This window comes from Alexandromys fortis, unplaced genomic scaffold (assembly GCF_014885135.2).
Source record: "Alexandromys fortis isolate MF-2015 unplaced genomic scaffold, M_Fortis_MF-2015_v1.1 scaffold_39, whole genome shotgun sequence".
NCBI classification, from domain to species: Eukaryota; Metazoa; Chordata; class Mammalia; order Rodentia; family Cricetidae; genus Alexandromys; species Alexandromys fortis.
Window position 1 is genome coordinate 7,815,735 of NW_026067918.1, and position 19,069 is coordinate 7,834,803.

General features: G+C 46.8%; 1 protein-coding gene and 1 pseudogene across 1 annotated transcript; both read right to left on the reverse strand.

Annotated features, from left to right (window-relative positions):
- Positions 1-1,571, reverse strand: part of LOC126500366 (CMRF-35-like molecule 4) — a 6,897-nt pseudogene extending 5,326 nt beyond the window's left edge.
- Positions 1,572-6,855: 5,284 nt separating this feature from the next.
- Positions 6,856-18,708, reverse strand: LOC126500362 (CMRF35-like molecule 3). The gene is made up of 4 exons (XM_050140174.1): positions 18,611-18,708; positions 13,756-14,094; positions 11,459-11,573; positions 6,856-9,718 (listed from the first exon to the last, which is right to left on the reverse strand). Exons 1-4 carry the CDS (start codon positions 18,645-18,647, stop codon positions 9,526-9,528), a joined length of 684 nt encoding a protein of 227 aa, XP_049996131.1. The 5' UTR covers positions 18,648-18,708; the 3' UTR covers positions 6,856-9,525.
- Between the last annotated feature and the right edge of the window lie 361 nt (positions 18,709-19,069).

Here is a 19,069-nt window from a genome sequence, read left to right on the forward strand (position 1 = left end):
AAGAGACAGAAATCTTTAATAAATAAATTAATTAATTAAAAAAAAGAAAAAAAGAAAAATAAAAATAAAAAAAATGCCAAAACAAAACAAAAAAAATAGAAAGCTATGTGCCAGAAGTTCTCCTGTGATTGACACACAGCACTGGCAAAACCAAATAAATAGGTAGGTAGGTAAGTAGGTAGGTAGGTAGGTGACAGACAGACAGACAGACAGACAAATAGATAGATGTTACAAAAAGACAGGTTCTAAGAACTCATTGGTGAACATACACTATCGCACACCCCACCCATGCTCTCACAGTGACACGAGTGGACTCACACTCCCTGTGTCTGAGTCACTGATTCACCAAGCTCACCATGGTACTGTTTCTGGATTCCTTCTTTCATGAGGGAATGACAGACCAGGACACAGGATGTCAGGACATGAAGGGGACCTGGGACCTGGGACCATGGACACCACAACCTTGAAGGAGGAAACAATTCCCAAGGAGGGATCGCTCACCCGGGAGAAGCCAATGATATATGGCCTATCCACTACACACTTGTAGGTGCCTGCATCCTCCAGGGTGAGGTTCTCCAAGGTCACCGTGAAGGTGAGGTTTGCTGGATGGTCCCTGATGGACACTCCGCCACTCCTAGCTTCTTTTGAGCCTCTGGTACGGACAATCACATTGCATCGTTGAAGCGAGCGTCTGCACCTGTATTTGGCATTGCTCTTGTATTTCTCCTTGTACTGATACCGCACACTCAGGGATTCCCTACGGCACCTGTCACGGTGCTGGGGTCACGCAGAGGGACACAGCCTGGAAAACACAAACACCAATACTGCACCCTCACATCTGGATGGGGGTCAGGCCTCCCTTGGTTTGGTCTTAGAGAGCGCTCTCTTCTGTAGGAAGTAATGAGAAAGGAGACAGGCTTTGTCAGACCCAGGAGTAAGGGCTGAGGTGAGCACCTATACTGTCCAGAGAAAGGAATGACCCAGCAGGAAACAACACTGTGTGTGTGTGTGCATGTACGTGTGTCACAGTGAGAAAGAAAAACAGAGAGAAAGAGAGAAAGAGAGAGAGAGAGAGAGAGAGAGAGATTTTACCTATGCACATATATGTGTGTATGTCTCTGTGGGTGGGACTTGTGCCTCTGTGGGAATGAGTTCTTGTGTGTGTTTGGTATGCACACACATCTGCCTACATGTGTCTGCACAGTAGAGATTGTGTGGTTTTTCAGGCAATGACTTCGCAGCTAACCCTCTCAGCAGGTCCTGACTGTCTTAGGTATGGCTGACATGACAGTACTGAACCTGACTACACCTGTAAGGCCAGGCTGGCCACTCCTGCCCTCCTCTACTTTCTGCCTTTTCTCTAAGCCCCGTCTTCCTCTGCTGGCTGCTCTCGCCCACCTCCCATCCCACTGTCACGCCCTCTCACTTACACCAGGAGTTCCCCTTTCAAAGCTTTAAGCCCCCCACCCTGTCCCAAGCTGTGAGCCCCCCACCCTGTCCCCGTGCTCACCTGGGACCTGCAAGAGGAGCAGAGCTGAAGGCAGCCACACTCCCAACACTCTTGGGTCCATTTCTTCAGCTCAGATGTCACCTGCACCCACACCAAGCCCAAGAGAGGAGAAGGGGTGTGGGTGTGTCCTTCTGGAAAGCACAATGTTCACGTGCCTAGTTCTCCTTTCTGTCCTATGCTTCCTGGTCCCATGTGAGGCTCCAGGTGAACCAGTACAGGAAGTGCTCTGAAGATGCTCCAGGTCCCAGGGACACTGGTCCCTATCACTCCTATCACATCCATGGCCATGGACTGAGGATGCCACTTGTCCCCCAACCCTCAGCTAAGGGCTTCACAACCTTCCCACTCCTGGCAGAGCTCTGGAGAGCATTTTCTTTGCTCAGGTTGCCCAACCTCTGTGACACGTCACTTCCTGAGTGGACTTGAGAGCTGACCATCTTCTCTTGCTCCATCTCTGTGAGTGCAGAGGATCCATAACCTTTACTTAGTGAAGCCCACACTGTGTCTGTATCATTCACAAGGGACAGTTCTGGTGGATGCCTGGCCAGTCTCCTCTTCTCACCTTGGGTCTTGTTAAACCTCCAGAGTGGTAAATATGGATGGTAAACACATTGTCGCAGGAATTCCCCCGAGGGGACTTGCACAGTGTTGGAAAAGAGCAGAATGAGGGGCCCTGGGAAAGATAAGTTCTGGTTCTGACTTCTCACGTGGGCCAGGCTTGAGGCTCCCCAGGGTCACATTCTAAAGTGACCTCAATTTTAGAGGAGGCTGAGGAGGGATGCTGCCTTTGCCAGACGCAGGAGTTGAGATTGATGGGCAAGAAAGTAAGGGGATGGGGAGAGAATGTTTCCATGGAAACAGGGAAGATTTGGGGTAGGGTAGCTACATTCTGTATATGTGATTGTGTGTATGTTTTTGCATATGTGTGTTTGGATGTGTTGTGTGCCTGAGTGTATATGTGTTTGTGTGTGCACACGTGCGTGAGAAAGAGAGAGAGAGAGAAAGAGAGAGCAACCAGGACATCATTCATATTGTATTGTTACAAGAAAATATCTCTACAGACATGCCAACTTTCCAATCTGATGGAGGCAATTGCTCAATATGGGTTCTTTCTTCCTGGAGTCTCTAGTTTGTATCAAGTTGACAAAAACTTAGTAGGCATTGTCTGTCTGCTGTTATGTTTCTAGTCTTTTCTTATTTTCTTCTTCCTTTCCAGAGGCCTTATATTAGTTATTTTTCTCATTATTACTGTAACAAAATATCTTTTCTTGATTGTAAATGGATATGGAGGGGCTCAGGCCACCATGTGTGATGCCATGCCTGGGTAGATGGCCCTGGGTTCTATAAGAAAGCAGGCTGAGCAAGCCATGTAGAGCAACCCAGTAAGCACTGTTCCCCGTGGCCTCTGCTTCAGCTTCTGCCTCCAGGTTGCTGCTGAATTCCTGCAGGCTTCCTTCAAAACGGACTGTGACGTGGAGGCCAAATTAAACCTTTCCTCCCAGCAAGCTGGCTTTGGTCAGTATCTTATCACAGCAACACGAAACAGGCTAGGATGGATGGATGGATGGATGGATGGATGGATGGATGGATGGATAGATGTATGGATGGACGGATGATGGATGGATGGGCCAGACAGAGAGATGGATCTGCTTATCACATCCCTTGACTGCCACACAAGGTGCTTTTTCCCTACTTGCACTTGACCAACACTCTTAGCTCATGATTCAGTTTCTTCCTGTATTTTGGTCCCCTTCCCTCATCACCTCTTTTTATTTTTTTTTCCTAGACAGGATTTCTCTGTGTAGCTCTGACTGTCCTGGAACTCTCTCTGTAGACCAGGCTGGTCTTGAATTTAGAGAGATCTGCCTCCCTTCTCTGTCAAGTGTTGGGATTAAAGGCTTGTGCTTCTATTGCCTGACTCATTTCATAATTTTTAAAAAATTGTTTTTATTGGGTTATATATTTTTCTCCACTCCCCTCCCTTCCTCTCCCCTTCTGCCCTCTCCCATGATCTCCACGCTCCCAATTTACTCAGGAGATCTTGTATTTTTCTACTACCCATGTAGATTAGGTCCATGTATGTCCCTCTTAAGGTCCTCATTGGAGTCTAGGTTCTCCAGGATTATGAATTGTAAGCTGTTTTTTCTTTGTTTTATGTCTAAAAGTCACTTTTGAGTGAGTACATAATATATTTGTCTTTTTGTGTCTGGGTTACCTCACTCAATATGTTCTCTAGATCCATCCATTTGCTGCAAATTTCAAGATGTCATTTTTTTCCCTCTGTGTAGTATTCCATTCTGTAAATGTACCACATTTTCTTTATCCATTCCTCAGTTCAGGAGCATTTAGGTTGTTTCCAGATTCTGGCTATTACAAATAATGCTGCTATAAACATAGTTGAGTTGAAAAAAACACTTCGTGGTTTTTAAGTAGATTATTTTGCTACCATTCTACAGTATTTTCCTCCCCGTAGGCCCCAGATGAGAAGCCACGTTAGAGAAGACCTGCACGACCACCCTACATCACTCTTCGCTGGTTTGGCTCCTTGTGACAGGAAGTAAACACCACGAGGGCAGCCACTCCACCTTTTTGTTTATACCTGGGCTCGGCACTTACTAGGCTCTTAGTAAATATATGTTCAATACTGAAGGAATTGCTTAGAGAGACTTCACAATTCTGAGTGGGCTTGGAATCGTTAATCATCCCCCTTTCATTATTAATTGCTATGGTGAGTTCTGATACAGGATGAAGAGTGTCTGTCCTTGTCAAAAACAATTCCAGGGGCTGGAGAGATGGCTCAGTGCTTAAGTCGTTGCTCTTCCCAGCACCCACATCGAGGCTCACAGCCATCCTTAACTCCAGTTTCAGGGAAGCTGATACCCTCCTCTTGCCTCTGCGTGGCACTGGGCATGCACATGGTGCACCGACATGCATGCAGTCAAGTGACCCATACACCTGGAATAAATGAATGAATAAATAGAACTAATGTAAAAAAGATTGGGTGCTTCTCTTGCAGAGGACCTGAGCTCAGTTCCCAGCACCCACCCCAGGTGGCTCAGAACCACTTGACCTCCAGCTTTAGGGAATCTGCACCCTTTTCTGGGTTCCATGGATGCCTGCATACACACGCACACACCCACATACAGATGCACAAATTCAAAATGATAATAATAATAAATATTGTTTAAAAAAACACAGGCCAGAAACTGTTTCGAAAGACGGCTCAGCAGTTAAAGGCTCCTGCTGCTCTTCCTCAGGGCCAGGTTTGGTTCCCAGCCATTATAAGCAGCTCACAACCATCTATAACTCTAGCTCCAGGGGATCCTCTGACTTCTTCCAGCTTCTGTGGGCAGCAGACTCACACACAGTACACAGACAAACATACGTATAAGCCCATACATCACATGAAATAAGAATTTTAATTACAAGAATAAGCTCATACCAGGGTCACCTGGCAGTATCATAGCTGTATTCTCAGGACTCCCGTGATGCTCTGGCTCCAGAATCTGTCTCCCCATCCCATCCCCTACACGCGGTACCAGCTGCTCATTTGTCATGTGTCTGAGCACTGACCCACTTCAGTTTGACATGGGGAAGAAGTTGAAGAATTTAAGAAAAGGTAGAGGAAGGATTTGAAAAATAAAGGTAAGTGAGTGGAATAACTCTTGAGTAAACAAAAGCCAGCACCCTGAGTTCTACCCCTGAAACCCAAGGAAAGGATGAGGAGAGGGCCGATTTTATAGCATCGCTCTCTGAGCTCCACATTTGTGCCATGGCATGCCATACGTGCATATATAGGTGTGTGTGCACACTGTTACACACACACACACACACACACACACACTGACCTCCACATTTGCGCTATGGCATGCCCACACATGCATGCATATGTAGGTGTGTGTGCACACCATTACACACACACACACACACACTGACCTCCACACTTGTGCTATGGCATGCCCACACGTGCATGCATATGTAGGTGTGCGCACACCATTATACACACACACACACATCTCCATACTTGTGCCATGGCATTCCTAAACACACATATGTCGGTGTGTTTGCACACCACTACACACACTCACACTAACCTCCACACTTGTGCCATGGCATCCCCACATATGCATATATAGGTTATGTGCACACCATTGCACATATACACAATTTTTTTTTAGGACAAGATTCAAAGGCGAATCAGATAGGCTGTGGATGATCTTTGCTGAGGTCTGGAGATACGACTGTTTGTAGATGAAGGAGGCCATGAGTGGGAGGCAGGACCTGTAGCTGCCACCAATTCTTCTCCTTTTCGGCCCCCAGGTTAGTAATTCTGTGGCCTTGGAGACCTGGAACCACAGGGCTCACATAGGAGTCAGAGAAAGTCTGTTCTAGAGTTCAGGGAGAAGAAACATGCCGGGCGAGGTTGGGGGGCAGGGAATGACCAGACCCTGTCTCACAAGAAATTCCCCCAAGTGTTCAAAATTGCATGGGGCCGACTTCTTGGGGGTCCTTACCAAGAGTCTATGAGTGCATACAGTGATAAAGGAAGTTTTACATAGTATGGTGGCTAAGCTAATTTGTTATGTTGGAGCTTTGATGGTGTCCTCATAGAAAAGCAGACTGCTCAAAATACAAACATTTAGTGGACAGAACCAGCTGTGCAGGCCGTGAGGCAGAGGAAGCAGCTAGACTTGGGACCGTAGACCTCAGCTACCCATAACTGTGTAGCAAGTTGCTTCTGGTTGCCTCTGACATGGGTGACAAAGAAGATGGATTAGTGGGCTGTGTGGTTTCTTCATGATCTGTTTGTGCCAGGTCAGGAGTGTTTGAGGGAGACGAGAGTGTAGGGGAATGCATTCAAGCTGCGGAATTGCAGAGATATCCTGACATATGGAGAAGCCAGGAAATACTTGGAGCCGCAATAGGACAGCTCTGGAAGGGTAGAGCCGCAATAGGACAGTACTTCTCCTGGAGAGCCGCTACAGCTGAGCTCTGCTTAAGGGAACATCCTAGCAGAGCTATGGGCTTTTTCTTCCACCTAAGATGTTACTTCTTTTGCTAACACGCTGCTAAAGAGGTAGCCGCTGCAGAAATGTAACAGTCTCTCTCCAGCTCCAGCTAAAAGTTGTTAATTTTTTCTACTTGCCTTGCTCAGCCGCCCCCGCAGTGAGCATCTCAGCAAGGATTTCCAGCTTAGTCCCCTAAGGGACATCCAAGGCAGGTTCTTCTATTCTGCGCCAGCCAATGAAGATCGTCAACTAAGACTCTTTTGAGAAAGAGATTTATTTAGGAAGGAGGAGTCCAGAAGAGTTTCTGAGCAACAACTTCTTCCAGGGAGAGATAAATGGCAGCCCATCATTGAACAGGAAGAGAGGTTTCTTAAGGGTGGCGTTTTCCCAGGGAGAAGAGGGATTGGTTCGTTTTTCCCTGCTCAGGGATTGGTTAGTTTAGTTGGTCAGGGGCAGAGATGGCTCTGACTTCATGGCCAAACTGTGTTTCTTTCTCTGGTCCTTTCTGTTTTTTTTTCCCTCTAATCTTAGTACCAGGGCATATTTCTTTCACTGGCCCTGATTCTAGGGACAAAGTGTGTTTGTTTGGCACTGATTTCAGAGTCAGGGCATGTTTCTATGGTCCTGGGTTCAAGGATGAAGATGTTTCTTTCCCTGGCTCAGGTCTTAGATACAGGCTGTGTTTCTTTCACTGGCTCTGGGTTCAGGGTCAGGATGCTCAGTGATTGGTTGGTTTCCTGCCCCAGTTGTCCCTTTTACCCTCCAGGGAGAGTGTCCACCTCACATTTCTGCTCAGGGACATCTATTCCGGAAGACTTGAGAAAAGATCTATCTCCATAGTGTGAGCAGAATCCTGGCAATCTCAGCACCACCGCAGACTTTCAAGGGCTCCAGCCACAGACAGTCACAGCAGAAGAGGAGGAAAAGGTGCCGTGCCCACGGACCCTCTAAGATGGCAAAACTGCGTCATGGTGAAAGTTGGCCAACAAGGCAACAAGTTGAGTAACGAGAAAAGGAGAAGTTGTGCAGGCACTGAATCCACACAAATCGGAAGGGCGGAGGACTAACCCAAGGGGGGTTCTTGCAGAAGGGAAATAAGTGTCACACATGTAAAACCTGCTGTGCTGACAGAGTCCGCCGCGAGAGAAGGCGGGGACACTCAGATGAGACGCTCTTCCCTCTCTAAATTTTTCTTATATTATTTTTAAAAATTCTCTTACAGCTTCACAAGTATATACAATGAATTTTGGTGATTTTCAGCACTATCACCCTTCCTCATCTCCCTTCCTGTTCCTACCTCTTTCTTTCTTTTTACCCTCTTTTTTTTTTTTTTAAACAAGGTTTTTCTATGTAGCCCTGGCTGTCCTGGACCTCCCTGAGTTTCACTATGTAGTCATGGAACGCACTCTGTAGACCAGGCTGGCCTCGAACTCAGAGATCTGCCTGCTTCTCTTGGGATTAATGGAGTGTGCCACCAGCTCCTTCTAAAGGGCCTTTCGCCATTCTCTTGAGCACATGTCCTCTCTCTCTCTGTGTATCTCTCTCTGTCTCTCTCTTTGTGTCTGTGTCTGTGTCTGTCCGTCTGTCTGTCTGTCTCTGTGTGTGTGTGTGTGTGTGTGTGTGTGTGTGTGTGCGTGTTTTCCATTGAATTTAGTTAGGATTGTTTGAATGTGGACTGAAGGCGAATTACTGGAACAAATAAAAAGCCTCCTCCCAACAAAGGCAGACTCCCTAGAGGTCCAACCCATGTCGTCAAGGAGACGATGCCAACAGGGGGTCTTTTCCCAAACAAAGTGCTAAGTGTGAGTTAGGGCTGTGGGCATCAGAGCCTGAGAGGATGAGAAGACTCCATGTTGTGGGCGTGGCACTCAGCTGAGGCTGGAGAGCTGGAAACAACTGTTTTCCACCTGAGCATTTGCCTTCCAAGCTTTCAGCCTCCTCCGTGGAGTTTAACCAGGTCTTTCTCATTTGGAAACTTGTATTTGGATGGTGTCTGGTACTCACACATTGAATAGATGCTTCTGAAGGAACAGGAGGAAAACTGAATGACCCAGTGTCGAGGCCGGCCCTAGAGGAGTCAACAGGGTGATGTGGGCTCGTGATTCCTGAGGAGATAGACGCCTTCGCCAGTTAACTCCCCATTTGGTCTCACTGGGTGGAGAAGGTGGAGAACAAAGACTTCAGGGACCATGACTGAGCTACGCCATAGGAACCCCATTAGGCGGCGCAGAGACTCAGTCGATGGCTCCATCTGTGTTTGGAATGCACTAAGTCACTGGTTGTGTTGACTATAAAGAAAATACGGTGTGTTCCATCCAATATGACAGTTGCCAACTTTTATGCCACTAGTTGAAGCTGCATTTCCCAGAGAGTTGGTCAAACACATGGCTGGTGGCCCACAGACTTGGGATGACAGGTGTCCTAAAGGAACTGGCGCCCTAAGAAGAAACATGACCTTTCCTTGTGTTTTCTACTTCCCTGGACACCATCAGAGGAAGAAAGGCCCAGGCAGGCACAGTAGGATGTTCTGAGAGAGGGACAACCTGAGGGGTTCCAGAACCTCAGCTGTCCATGCTGTAGAAGTGGGGAGCAGTCTGAGGGTGAGCCCACAGTACCCCAGAGTCATGATACTGCTGATCACAGTCATTGCTTGATATTCTTTTCTAGGCTGGGAGATGGCTCAGTCGATAAAATGTTTATCACAACCCATGGGTTTTTTGTGTTTAGTGTGTGTGTATGTGTTTTAAAGTTGAGGCACTTGTGTGTGCTTAGGATGGTAAGACAGGAAATGGAGGCAGGTAGGTCCCTGGAGTTCCCTGCTAGCTAGCTTGGCCTACTTGGCAAAGATACAGGTCATTGAGAGACTCTGTCTCAAACAATAGTGGAATGACACCTGAATTTGTCCTCTACATACACATATGTACTACAATGTGTAAACACACAACACACACACACACACACACACACACACACACACCAGAGAGAGAAAAAGAAAGAGTGGGGGGATTATTTCCTATGTACAGGGAGGTGTTTCTTTCTGTTTGCGGCATCAGAACTCTGGACCTTCCCCAGGCCGACTTCACCTCCCCCAGAGCACCTCTGAGGTCTGTTCACCCAGAGGACGGCACTGAGCATGCTCAGGATCAGGGGCAGCTCCAGAAAGACCAGGAGGTTGAAGTAGATGCTGCTCATCACGAACCTGCAGAAAATGAAGGAGACAGAAAGTGGGAAGTCACCTGGCACAGAGGGCTCAGTCTTCCTTGTGATCCTATTTCATCCTTCAATGGCCAGATAAGGACAAGCCTGGGGCACTACTAGGATGGGCTCCCTGCAAATGCATGGCTGCTCACGCTGCCTGCACGCTAACCACCTGCCCTGGGTGCTTTGCCTGGTGTCCCTCAGTTCCCCTTTGACCACTGTCCTCTCTGTTTGCCTGGTCTCTCAGAAGTCCTCCTCACCTAGTCTTCATTCCAGCCAGGCTGAGGGCTTCCCTGCTCCCTGAACTTTTGAGCTCAGCTTCTGCTACATTCTTCACCTGGATGATCCTGCCCAGCATCATCACTGTGTGGGAGCTGATACACATCTCAGGGGTCACACTACATCTAGAAATGGTTCATGATTGCAACCTCTCTGTCACATGAATCTACATTGGTATTGCACTTGAGACCAAAGACCCTGACAATAATGATCCCTCTTCTCCACCTCTCTGTCATCCTCATAACCCCACCCAGGTGTCCATCTCCTTTCTTGGACCATCCTCGGTTTCTTCTTTGGCCCAGCCGGAGGCCATCCTCAGCTCATGGAGAGTATCTACAACTGCAGGTCCTCCGTGAGTCACAGGTTAGCATAAACGTGTTCCTAGAAGATGGAAGAGCTGCCCTTGGCACAACGTGCATCAAATGTCCTGACCTGCCCCCCAGGACAGCGCTCTGTGCATGCTCCACACTCTCGTGGACTCTACATTTTTGGAGCCTCGCACCCTCTGTCTCTCCATGGCTAACACTCCATCGACTTGCAAAACAAACTAGCAGAAATACTTCCAAAGCCCCAGGAGAGAAAGAAAATTTAAAAACTAATCCTCAAGAGAAGCTACAAGGTAGGAAAGCTTTGAGGCATGTTTGTTTACCTTAAGATTTAGTAGGCAGAAAGAACACAGTAGAAGGAAGAGAGCAATGACCTCTGCCTTCACTGTAGGGGGGAGAAGAAACTTGTGGTTTAGCTGTGTCCTTGACCTGGGGACTTGACCCTAACAGGCTGGGATGGAATTGTGCCAAGGTAGCTGTATGTGCTGGGAGTTGCTCTGGACACCTTCAGGAGTGACGAGCATCACACTGTCACAGCACGGTCCTCAGATTCCCACGCTCCTTCTCTGCACTCTGTAGACCCCCACACTGGCTCTTGGCAGAGTTGCATTGGAACAATGGGATTTATTTAATGGGCTAGAGCCAGAAGGTAGTTAGAGAGGAATCTCTCTAACTCAGAGGAGACCGAACTGTGGCCCTCTGTCCTGCTCTGTAGGGAACACATGGGGAGACACCAAGTACCAGGCTCGGTCTCTTCTCCACTCAGATGAAGATGCTACCTTCCTGTAGCTGAGGCTTAGAAGGGAAGTCTTGGTAAACTAAAAGGTAAAAGGATTGGGGAGCCCACCTCAGGCTTTGTCATGAGAATCCAGTCACTTGAGTGTCTCTATAAGATAGTTACTGAGTCTAGCAAATAAAATTACAAAATGACCAGGCCAATCTGGAATTCAGATAAGCGACTTTTTAAAAATTATAAATATAGCCATGTAATGCTGGGATAACTTAGGCTAGAAATTAACTGTTTTGTGGATCCTAGGAGTCCTGGGCATCTTGTGTTTTGTCTGGAAGCTCTCCCAGGCAAGAGGCCATAAGGATACCCCAGTGGGAAAGAGCTGCCAGGGTCCAGCTCTACTTACCAGGTGAGGGTGCTGGTTTGAATCTCTCCATGGTTGGCAATGCTCTCCCTTGTTGTCTGTGCGGATGTCAGAACTGGAGCCATGGTTGTTAATATTATAGTTGTAGTTTCTGGGGCTAAAGATATAAACAGAAACAAGGGTCACTCCTCCTGAGGTCAGCCCAGCTCTGGGCATGGCCTAAAGCTGTTCTCACTAGGAATTAAATAGCTTTCTCTGCAGTCACCACCCAAAGCTTTACACTAATTTTTCTCTAAAGAAAGATGATGTATGCTTACACCTGCCAGAATGGCTAAAATCAAAAACACCAATGATAGCCTTTGCTGGAGAGGTTGTGGAGAAAGGGGTACACTCATCCATTGCTGGTGGGAATGCAAACTTGTGCAACCACTTTGGAAAGCAGTGTGGCGGTTTCTCAGGAAATTCGGGATCAACCTACCCCTGGACCCAGAAATACCACTCTTGGGAATATACCCAAGAGATGCCCTATCATACAACAAAAGTATATGCTCAACTATGTTCATAGCAGCATTGTTTGTAATAGCCAGAACCTGGAAACAACCTAGATACCCTTCAACAAAAGAATGGATGAAGAAAGTATGGAACATATACATATTAGAGTACTACTCAGCAGTAAAAAACAATGACTTCTTGAATTTTGCATGCAAATGGACGGAAATAGAAAACACTATCCTGAGTGAGGTAAGCCAGACCCAAAAAGAGGAACATGGGATGTACTCACTCATATTTGGTTTCTAGCCATAAATAAAGGACATTGAGCCTATAATTCATGATCCTAGAGAAGCTAAATAAGAAGGTGAACCCAAAGAAAGACATATAGTCATCCTCCTGAAGATTAACTTTCATCAGGCAATGAAAGCAGACAGAGACAGAGACCCAAATTGGAACAACAGACTGAAATCCCAAGGTCCAAATCAGGAGCAGAAGGAGAGAGAGCACGAGCAAGGAACTCAGGACCGCGAGGGGTGTACCCACATACTGAGACATTGGGGATGATTTATCGGGAACTCAACAAGGCCAGCTGGACTGGGTCTGAAAAAGCATGGGATAAAACCAGACTCGCTGAACATAGTGGACAATGAGGGCTGCTGAGAAGTCAAGATTCAATGACACTGGGTTTTGATCCTACTGCACGTACTGGCTTTGTAGGAGCCTAGGCAGTTTGGATGCTCACCTTACTAGACCTGGAAGGAGGTTGGAGGTCCTTGGGCTTCCCACAGGGCAGGGAACCCTGATTGCTCTTCGGGCTGATGAGGGAGTGGGACTTGATTGGGGGAGGGGGAGGGATATGGGAGGCGGTGGAGGGGAGTAGGCAGAAATCTTTAATAAATAAATAAATAAAAGATGATGCATGGGCTGGAGATATGGCTCAGCGGTTAAGAGCACTGATTGCTCTTCCAGAGGACCCGGGTTCAATTCCCAGCACCCACATGGCAGCTCATGACTGTCTGAAAATGCAGTTCCACAAGATCTGACACCTTCACACCAATGCACATAAAAAATAAAAAGTTAAATAAATCATTTTTTAAAAAAAGAAAGATGATGGACAGGCAGAGCAGCAGCTCCTCTTTCAACACTCGCTTCCTCAGGGCTCACTCATCACTGTCTGGTGTGCAGTAAGCAGAAAAAACTCAGTTTTGCATGTTTCATGTATTTTTTGAAAATCTTTATTTATATGTGGATGGGTGTTTGCTTGCCCATGACTATGTGCACCATGTGCCTGTGGTGACCATGGAGACCAGAAGAGGCCATCAGATCCCCTGGGACTGGAGTTGAAGATGACTGTGAGTTCCCCTAAGATGCTGAGCACTAAACCCAGTTCTGGGAAAGTAGCCAGTGCTCTTAACCACTGAGCCATCTCTCCACCCCATTTTTGTCTATATTCTTGATTGTAGTTGTTTAAACAGACACAAATCTAATCCTCATGACTCTATCTTAACCAGAAATGGAGTTTCTGTGGTTTCCATTATTATTTCTTGTTAAAGGGGTAGAGGTTGGGAGGGGGGTCCTCAGGATGGGAGTTTAGCTCAGTGGTAGAGCACTTGACTAGCACACATGAGGCTCTGAGTTCAGATCCCAGATCTGTACAAGTGAGAACATGCAAGGCACACATGTGGGGGCAGGAAGACAAGGCCTTCCCACTCCACCTTGTATCCCGGTAGAAAACAGGACCAATAGAGTAGACTGTGTTTACGTTCTCCAGTCAGATTTTACAGCAATGAATGCAAGGCCCCCAATTCCTCAAACCAGCCATGATATTCTGGAATATTTTTCCTTACCTGGGTCAATGTTCACATTAACTTTAAAATTCGGATCATATCCACTTCTCTCAATTGCACACCAGTAAACGCCGCCGTCGCTTATCCTCAGCTCCTCCATGGTCACTGTCACGGTGAAGTCTGTCTGGTCGTCCCTGATGGACACACGGTCCTTCTTCACCAACTGCTCCATATCCGTTTTAACCAGAGTCTCACATGCATTCCAATCAGCTCCTCGGCACCAGTACTTCTTGTAATCCTTCCAGGAGGAGTCATAACGGCACTGCACAGTCAAGGAGCTCTGCTCATGACCGCTCACCATGTTTGGACCTGTGATTGCATCCTGAGCAGTGGAGCAGCCTGGAAAATACAAACCCATGGACCACTGATCTCCCACTCCAAGGGCAGGGCACAGTGCCAGTTCCAAAGAGAGACACAACTCAGCAACAACAATCACTGAAGGGCTACCCCTTTCCCAAAATCATCCGCTTGGTCAAATTCTCAAAACTTGGCAGAAGAGCCTAGTCACGGGTCTCAGAAGTTAAAATGGTGACATTGAGCAATCATGGCTTCCTGCCATCCACCCCTCTTCATACTGTATGCCCAATAAAAGAATATTTCAAAGGATCTTTTTTGCAACCATCTTTGTGTTTTCCTGGAGCAGAGGAAGTATCAGAAGACTTTGTCCACAGGACATGATCCTGCCTTTATTTCAGTACCCATGACCCTCAGGAGGTCCATCTGAAGAATCACGTCCTATGGCCATGCAGAGGCCACCTCGGGTAGTCCAGCAGTCTCTAGGGGTTCTGTAGGGGACCATCTTAGATAAATGCCTTGGAAGCTGACAAAATGTCCCCAACCATTCGGATCTCTGTGTGATACAGAGCCCACAGCACACAGACCCTGTTCTCTCTTTTAGATCCACGTAAATCTGAGTTCCCAAGCTCCCAGTAAGGGCTGCGGAGGCAGCTTAGTAGGTGGGAAGCTTATATAGCATGCAGAACACCAATCAATAACAAAAACCTGCTTTAAAATGCTAAAAGAAGAGCTTCAGAGTATTAGCTTCAAGAACAACAACATATGTTCCCAATGGCAGAGGTAAAAAACCAAATATTGCTAAATGTAATTATTTCAGACTAAAAGGACTCAACCAACAGAGCGAAGAGACACCTTCCAGCAGGGGAGAACATCTTTTCAGACTTTGCATCTGACAGGAGGTCAATTTCCAGACTATATGAGCACAAACTCAGCTCAAAGAGTCCAACGGCAATCATAATCCTATTGAAAATGATCTACTGAGGGGCTGAGGAGAGAGGGTAGCCAACGAAACACCTGCCATGTAAGCCTAGGCACGAAGAACCTGAGTTTGTGTCCCCAGCATCCATGTACAAAGTCAGGAGTGCTGGTGTGTTCCTGCAGCCCAACACAGCGGTGGTCAGAGGAGACAAGGGATCCTGGAAGCTCCATGGCCATCCAAGACAGCTTCAGTTTCAGCGAGGAACCATATCTCAAAAAATAAAGGTGGGAGTAGGGCATGATGGTACATGCTTCAATTGCAGCATCCAGGAGGCAGAGGCAGGCAGATCTCTGTGAGTTCAAGGCCAGCCTGGTTTACATAAAGAGTTGTAGGCCAGCCAGAGCAATGTAGTGAAACCCTATGTCAAAAATAAAGTTATATTTAAAAAAGGCGGGGAGCAATTAAAGAATGGCACCCAGTTTCTTGACCTCAGGCTTTCATATGCGTGCATACCCATGTGCAGGTGCACACACACACACACACACACACACACACACACGAGCAATGAACCGAGCACACAGTTCTCAGGAGATCTTGTCTATTTCCCCTTCCTAAGGGGATCTATGTATGTGTCTCTTAGGGTTCTCCCTGTTACTTAGCTTCTCTGGGGTTGTGGACTAAAGGCTTGTTATCCTTTGCTTTACAGCTAGTATCCACTTATAAGTTTGTACATATCATGCTCATCTTTCTGGATCTGGGTTACCTCATTCAGGATTTTTTTTTCTAGTTTCATCCATTTGCATGCAAATTTCAAGATGTCTTTTTTTTTTTACCACTGAGTAGTACTTCACTGTGTAAATATGGCACATTTTCTTTCTCCATTCTTCGATTGAGGGACATTTAGGTTGTTTCCAGGTTCTGATTATCGCAACTAATGCCGCTATGAACAAAGTTAAACAAATGTCCTCGTAGTATGATCAAGCATCCTTTGGGTATATGCCCAAGAGTGTTATTACTGGTCTTGAGGTAGGTTGATTCCCAGTATTCTGAGAAACCATCATACTGATTTCGAAAGTGGTTGTACAAGTTTGCGCTCCTACCAAGAGTGGAGGAGTGGGAGCGCACAGTTCTCAGAGGAGATACAAATGGTCAATAAATACACAGAGAAGTGCTCTAATTCACTGTCAGGGAGATAGATGCGAATCTGAACCATAGAGAGCCATCATCATCATCCCCCAGTCATTACGGCTATTACCAAAAGGACAAGATATAACAACCGTAGAAGTAGAAGTGCATGTGGGACAGGGAGTCTCACACGCTGTGCATTGTGATGTAAATGAGAGACCTGTGGGAAACAGTATGGAAGTCCTCAGAGAAGCATAGGACTGCCACATGATACAGTAACTGCTCTAGGAGGCGGGGAGAGGGGGAGTGTTAAATAGCCTGCACTGGTTACCTTTGTCAGCTTGACAGCATCTGGGGGCATGCAGAAAGACAGTGCCTCTCTTGTCTTTTTCTACTTCTTATGTAAATTAGATCTATGTATGTCTCTCTTAGTGTCTTAAAGACAAGATCTCCTAAGTAAACTGGGAGCATGGGGACCTTGGGAGAGGGCTGAACGGGAGGGGAGAGGCAGGGAGGGGAGCAGAGAAAAATGTAGAGCTCAATAAAAATCAATTAAAAGAAAAGAAAAAAAATGCCTCTCTATCAGGTTGGTCTGTAGACATGTCTGAGGAACATTTTCTTGATGTGGGAAGGCCTAGCCTACTGTGGGTGACGTCCCCCCTGTAGTATAAGAGAGCAGGCTGAACAAGCCTTGGGGAGTAAGCCAGGAGGCAGCACTGCTCCAGGGTCTCTGCCTCAGTTCCTGCCTCCAGGTTCCTGCCCTGCTTGGGCTCCTGCTCTGGCTTCCCTCGTTGATGAATGGTGATCTGGACATGTAAGTCAAACCTTCTCCTCCCCTAGCTGTTCTTGACCATGGCCTGTATCAGAGCAATAGAAAGTAAGCACACAGCCCAGAGGGTGAAGTGAGCCTGCTAGAGACATCCTGCCTTGTGTTTCCTGCAGCAGAGTTCACAGCAGCCATGACACAGCATCAGCTTAGATGTGGATGGACGGATAGTAAAGTGTGCTACAGAAATGCAACGGAATAGCATAGTAGAGGATTGAATTCCATCATTTGCAGCCCACAGATGGAATTGGAGGAAGTGAAATAATTCAGACACAGAAAGAGACTACCGCACGGTTTTATTTATATGAGGAAGCTAGAACGTAATTCTCTGGGGCTAGGAACATGGGGAGATGGACAGGTCAGCGAAGTGTTTGCTGCATAAGCAGGAGACCTGAGTTTGGATCCCAGAACACACGAGAACATCCAGGTGATGTGAGATGTGTCTGTAGCCATGAGAGCTGTGGAGTCAGTGCAGCAGGATCCCTGGGATTACTGGTCATGTAGACTGAGTCCGTGAACTCCAGGCTCAGAGGGAAACCCCGTCTTAACAAACAAGTTTGAGAGTGAGAAAGGTACCTAATGCTCATCTCTGGTTTCCACATGTACATATGTGTGTTGCAGGGTGAGGGCCCGCTTATTTGTCCAGGCCGTCCAGCTAGCTTAGCCCCGAAACAACCACACAGAAACTATATTAATTAAATAACTAGCCCATTAGCTCTAACTTCTTATTGGCTAACTCTTACGTATTAGTTTAACCCATTTCTATTAATCTGTGTATCGCCACGTGGCAGTGGCTTACCAGGTAAAACTGTAACCAGCATCCATCTCAGGCGGAGGATCCATGGCTTCTCTCCCTGACTCTGCTTTCTTTCTTCCAGAATTCCATTCTGTTTCCCTCCACACACCCGCCTAGCTCTGTTCCCCTCTAGCTCTGCTATAGGCCCAAAGAAGTTCCTTTATTAACCAGTGAGAGCAACAAATAGAAGGACCTCCTACACCATATGTGTACCCACACATATGTACCTGAGCACACACATACGCACATGCGTTCACCTCACAGACATATTTTTTTCAAAAGGAGCAAAATCTGACTTCAGAAAAGTGGTGAACAGAGTAGAGAATAGAGAAGATATCAGATGCTTCTAGCACAAAAAAAGTGACAAATCCTTGTGACAGAGGGCAGCCACCATGACCTGACTGCCACATCCTGTACACACGTGCAAATGCCACATGGTACTGTAGTGATATTTTATTATATTTTAATAAATAAAGCTTGCCTGAAGGTCAGAAAAGCAAAGCAGTCAGCCACTGGCTCTTACCTCTCAGTCTGTAATGGCAATCCCGCCTCCAGGAATCTCAGAATGAGACTAACTGAGAGCTGTCTCCTCCAGTCTTATATTCCTCTCTAGTGCTGGGATTAAAGGCATACACCACTACAGCCCAATTTCTAGGGCAACTAATGTGGCTACTGGGATTAAAGGTGCGTGTCACCACTGCCTGGTCTGTAAGGCTGACCAATGGGGCTGTTTTACTCTCTAATCTTCAGGCAAGCTGTATTTATTAAAGTACAAATGGAGTATCACTACATTACACCCTATCAGTTTCTTTTGCTTTATGAGACAGGTCTCCCTATGTAGACCAGACTGTCCTTGAACTCACTGTGATGTCTTAAAGCCCCAGCTACTTACCTGTGAGGAAGAAGAGCAGAGCAGCCAGCAGCCACATGATCCTGTCTTCTCTCCTGTCCTTGGTGGTGACAGAAACTAACACCCTGCAAGAACTTGAAGCTCAGCTTGAATTTTCTTTAAATCATTCACTTCCTTGACAATTTCTCAATTTTGCACATTTCACAAAAAGAGGATTTGAAAAGATCAAGTCCTTGCATGTGTGGTACAGCTGGATGAATGGGGAACTTCCTCCACTAGACAGATGCAACGCTAGATCTGAACTTGAAAGGTGGATGGGACTCCCGAGGGGAGACACAGATAGACAGGGCAGCAGTGGCAGATTAAAAAATACGGAACACAGCAAACCCCTCTTCTCATCTGGGACATGAGTGACTTTCAGGGGATCATGGGAGAGAAGAGCAGCCGAAGACAGAGTGACCGCAGTAGCAAGGGAGTGCAGGGTATCCCAGGCTAAGCCCA

Bases quoted from the DNA above. Each gene is read 5' to 3' on its own strand.
- LOC126500362 (XM_050140174.1), bottom strand. From the start codon at position 18,647: ATGTGGCTGCTGGCTGCTCTGCTCTTCTTCCTCACAG. The intron at 14,095-18,610 runs GTAAGTAGCTGG...TGTATTTTCCAG, and splicing joins TCTGCTCTTCTTCCTCACAG to GCTGCTCCACTGCTCAGGAT. The intron at 11,574-13,755 runs GTAAGGAAAAAT...TTATATCTTTAG, and splicing joins TAATGTGAACATTGACCCAG to CCCCAGAAACTACAACTATA.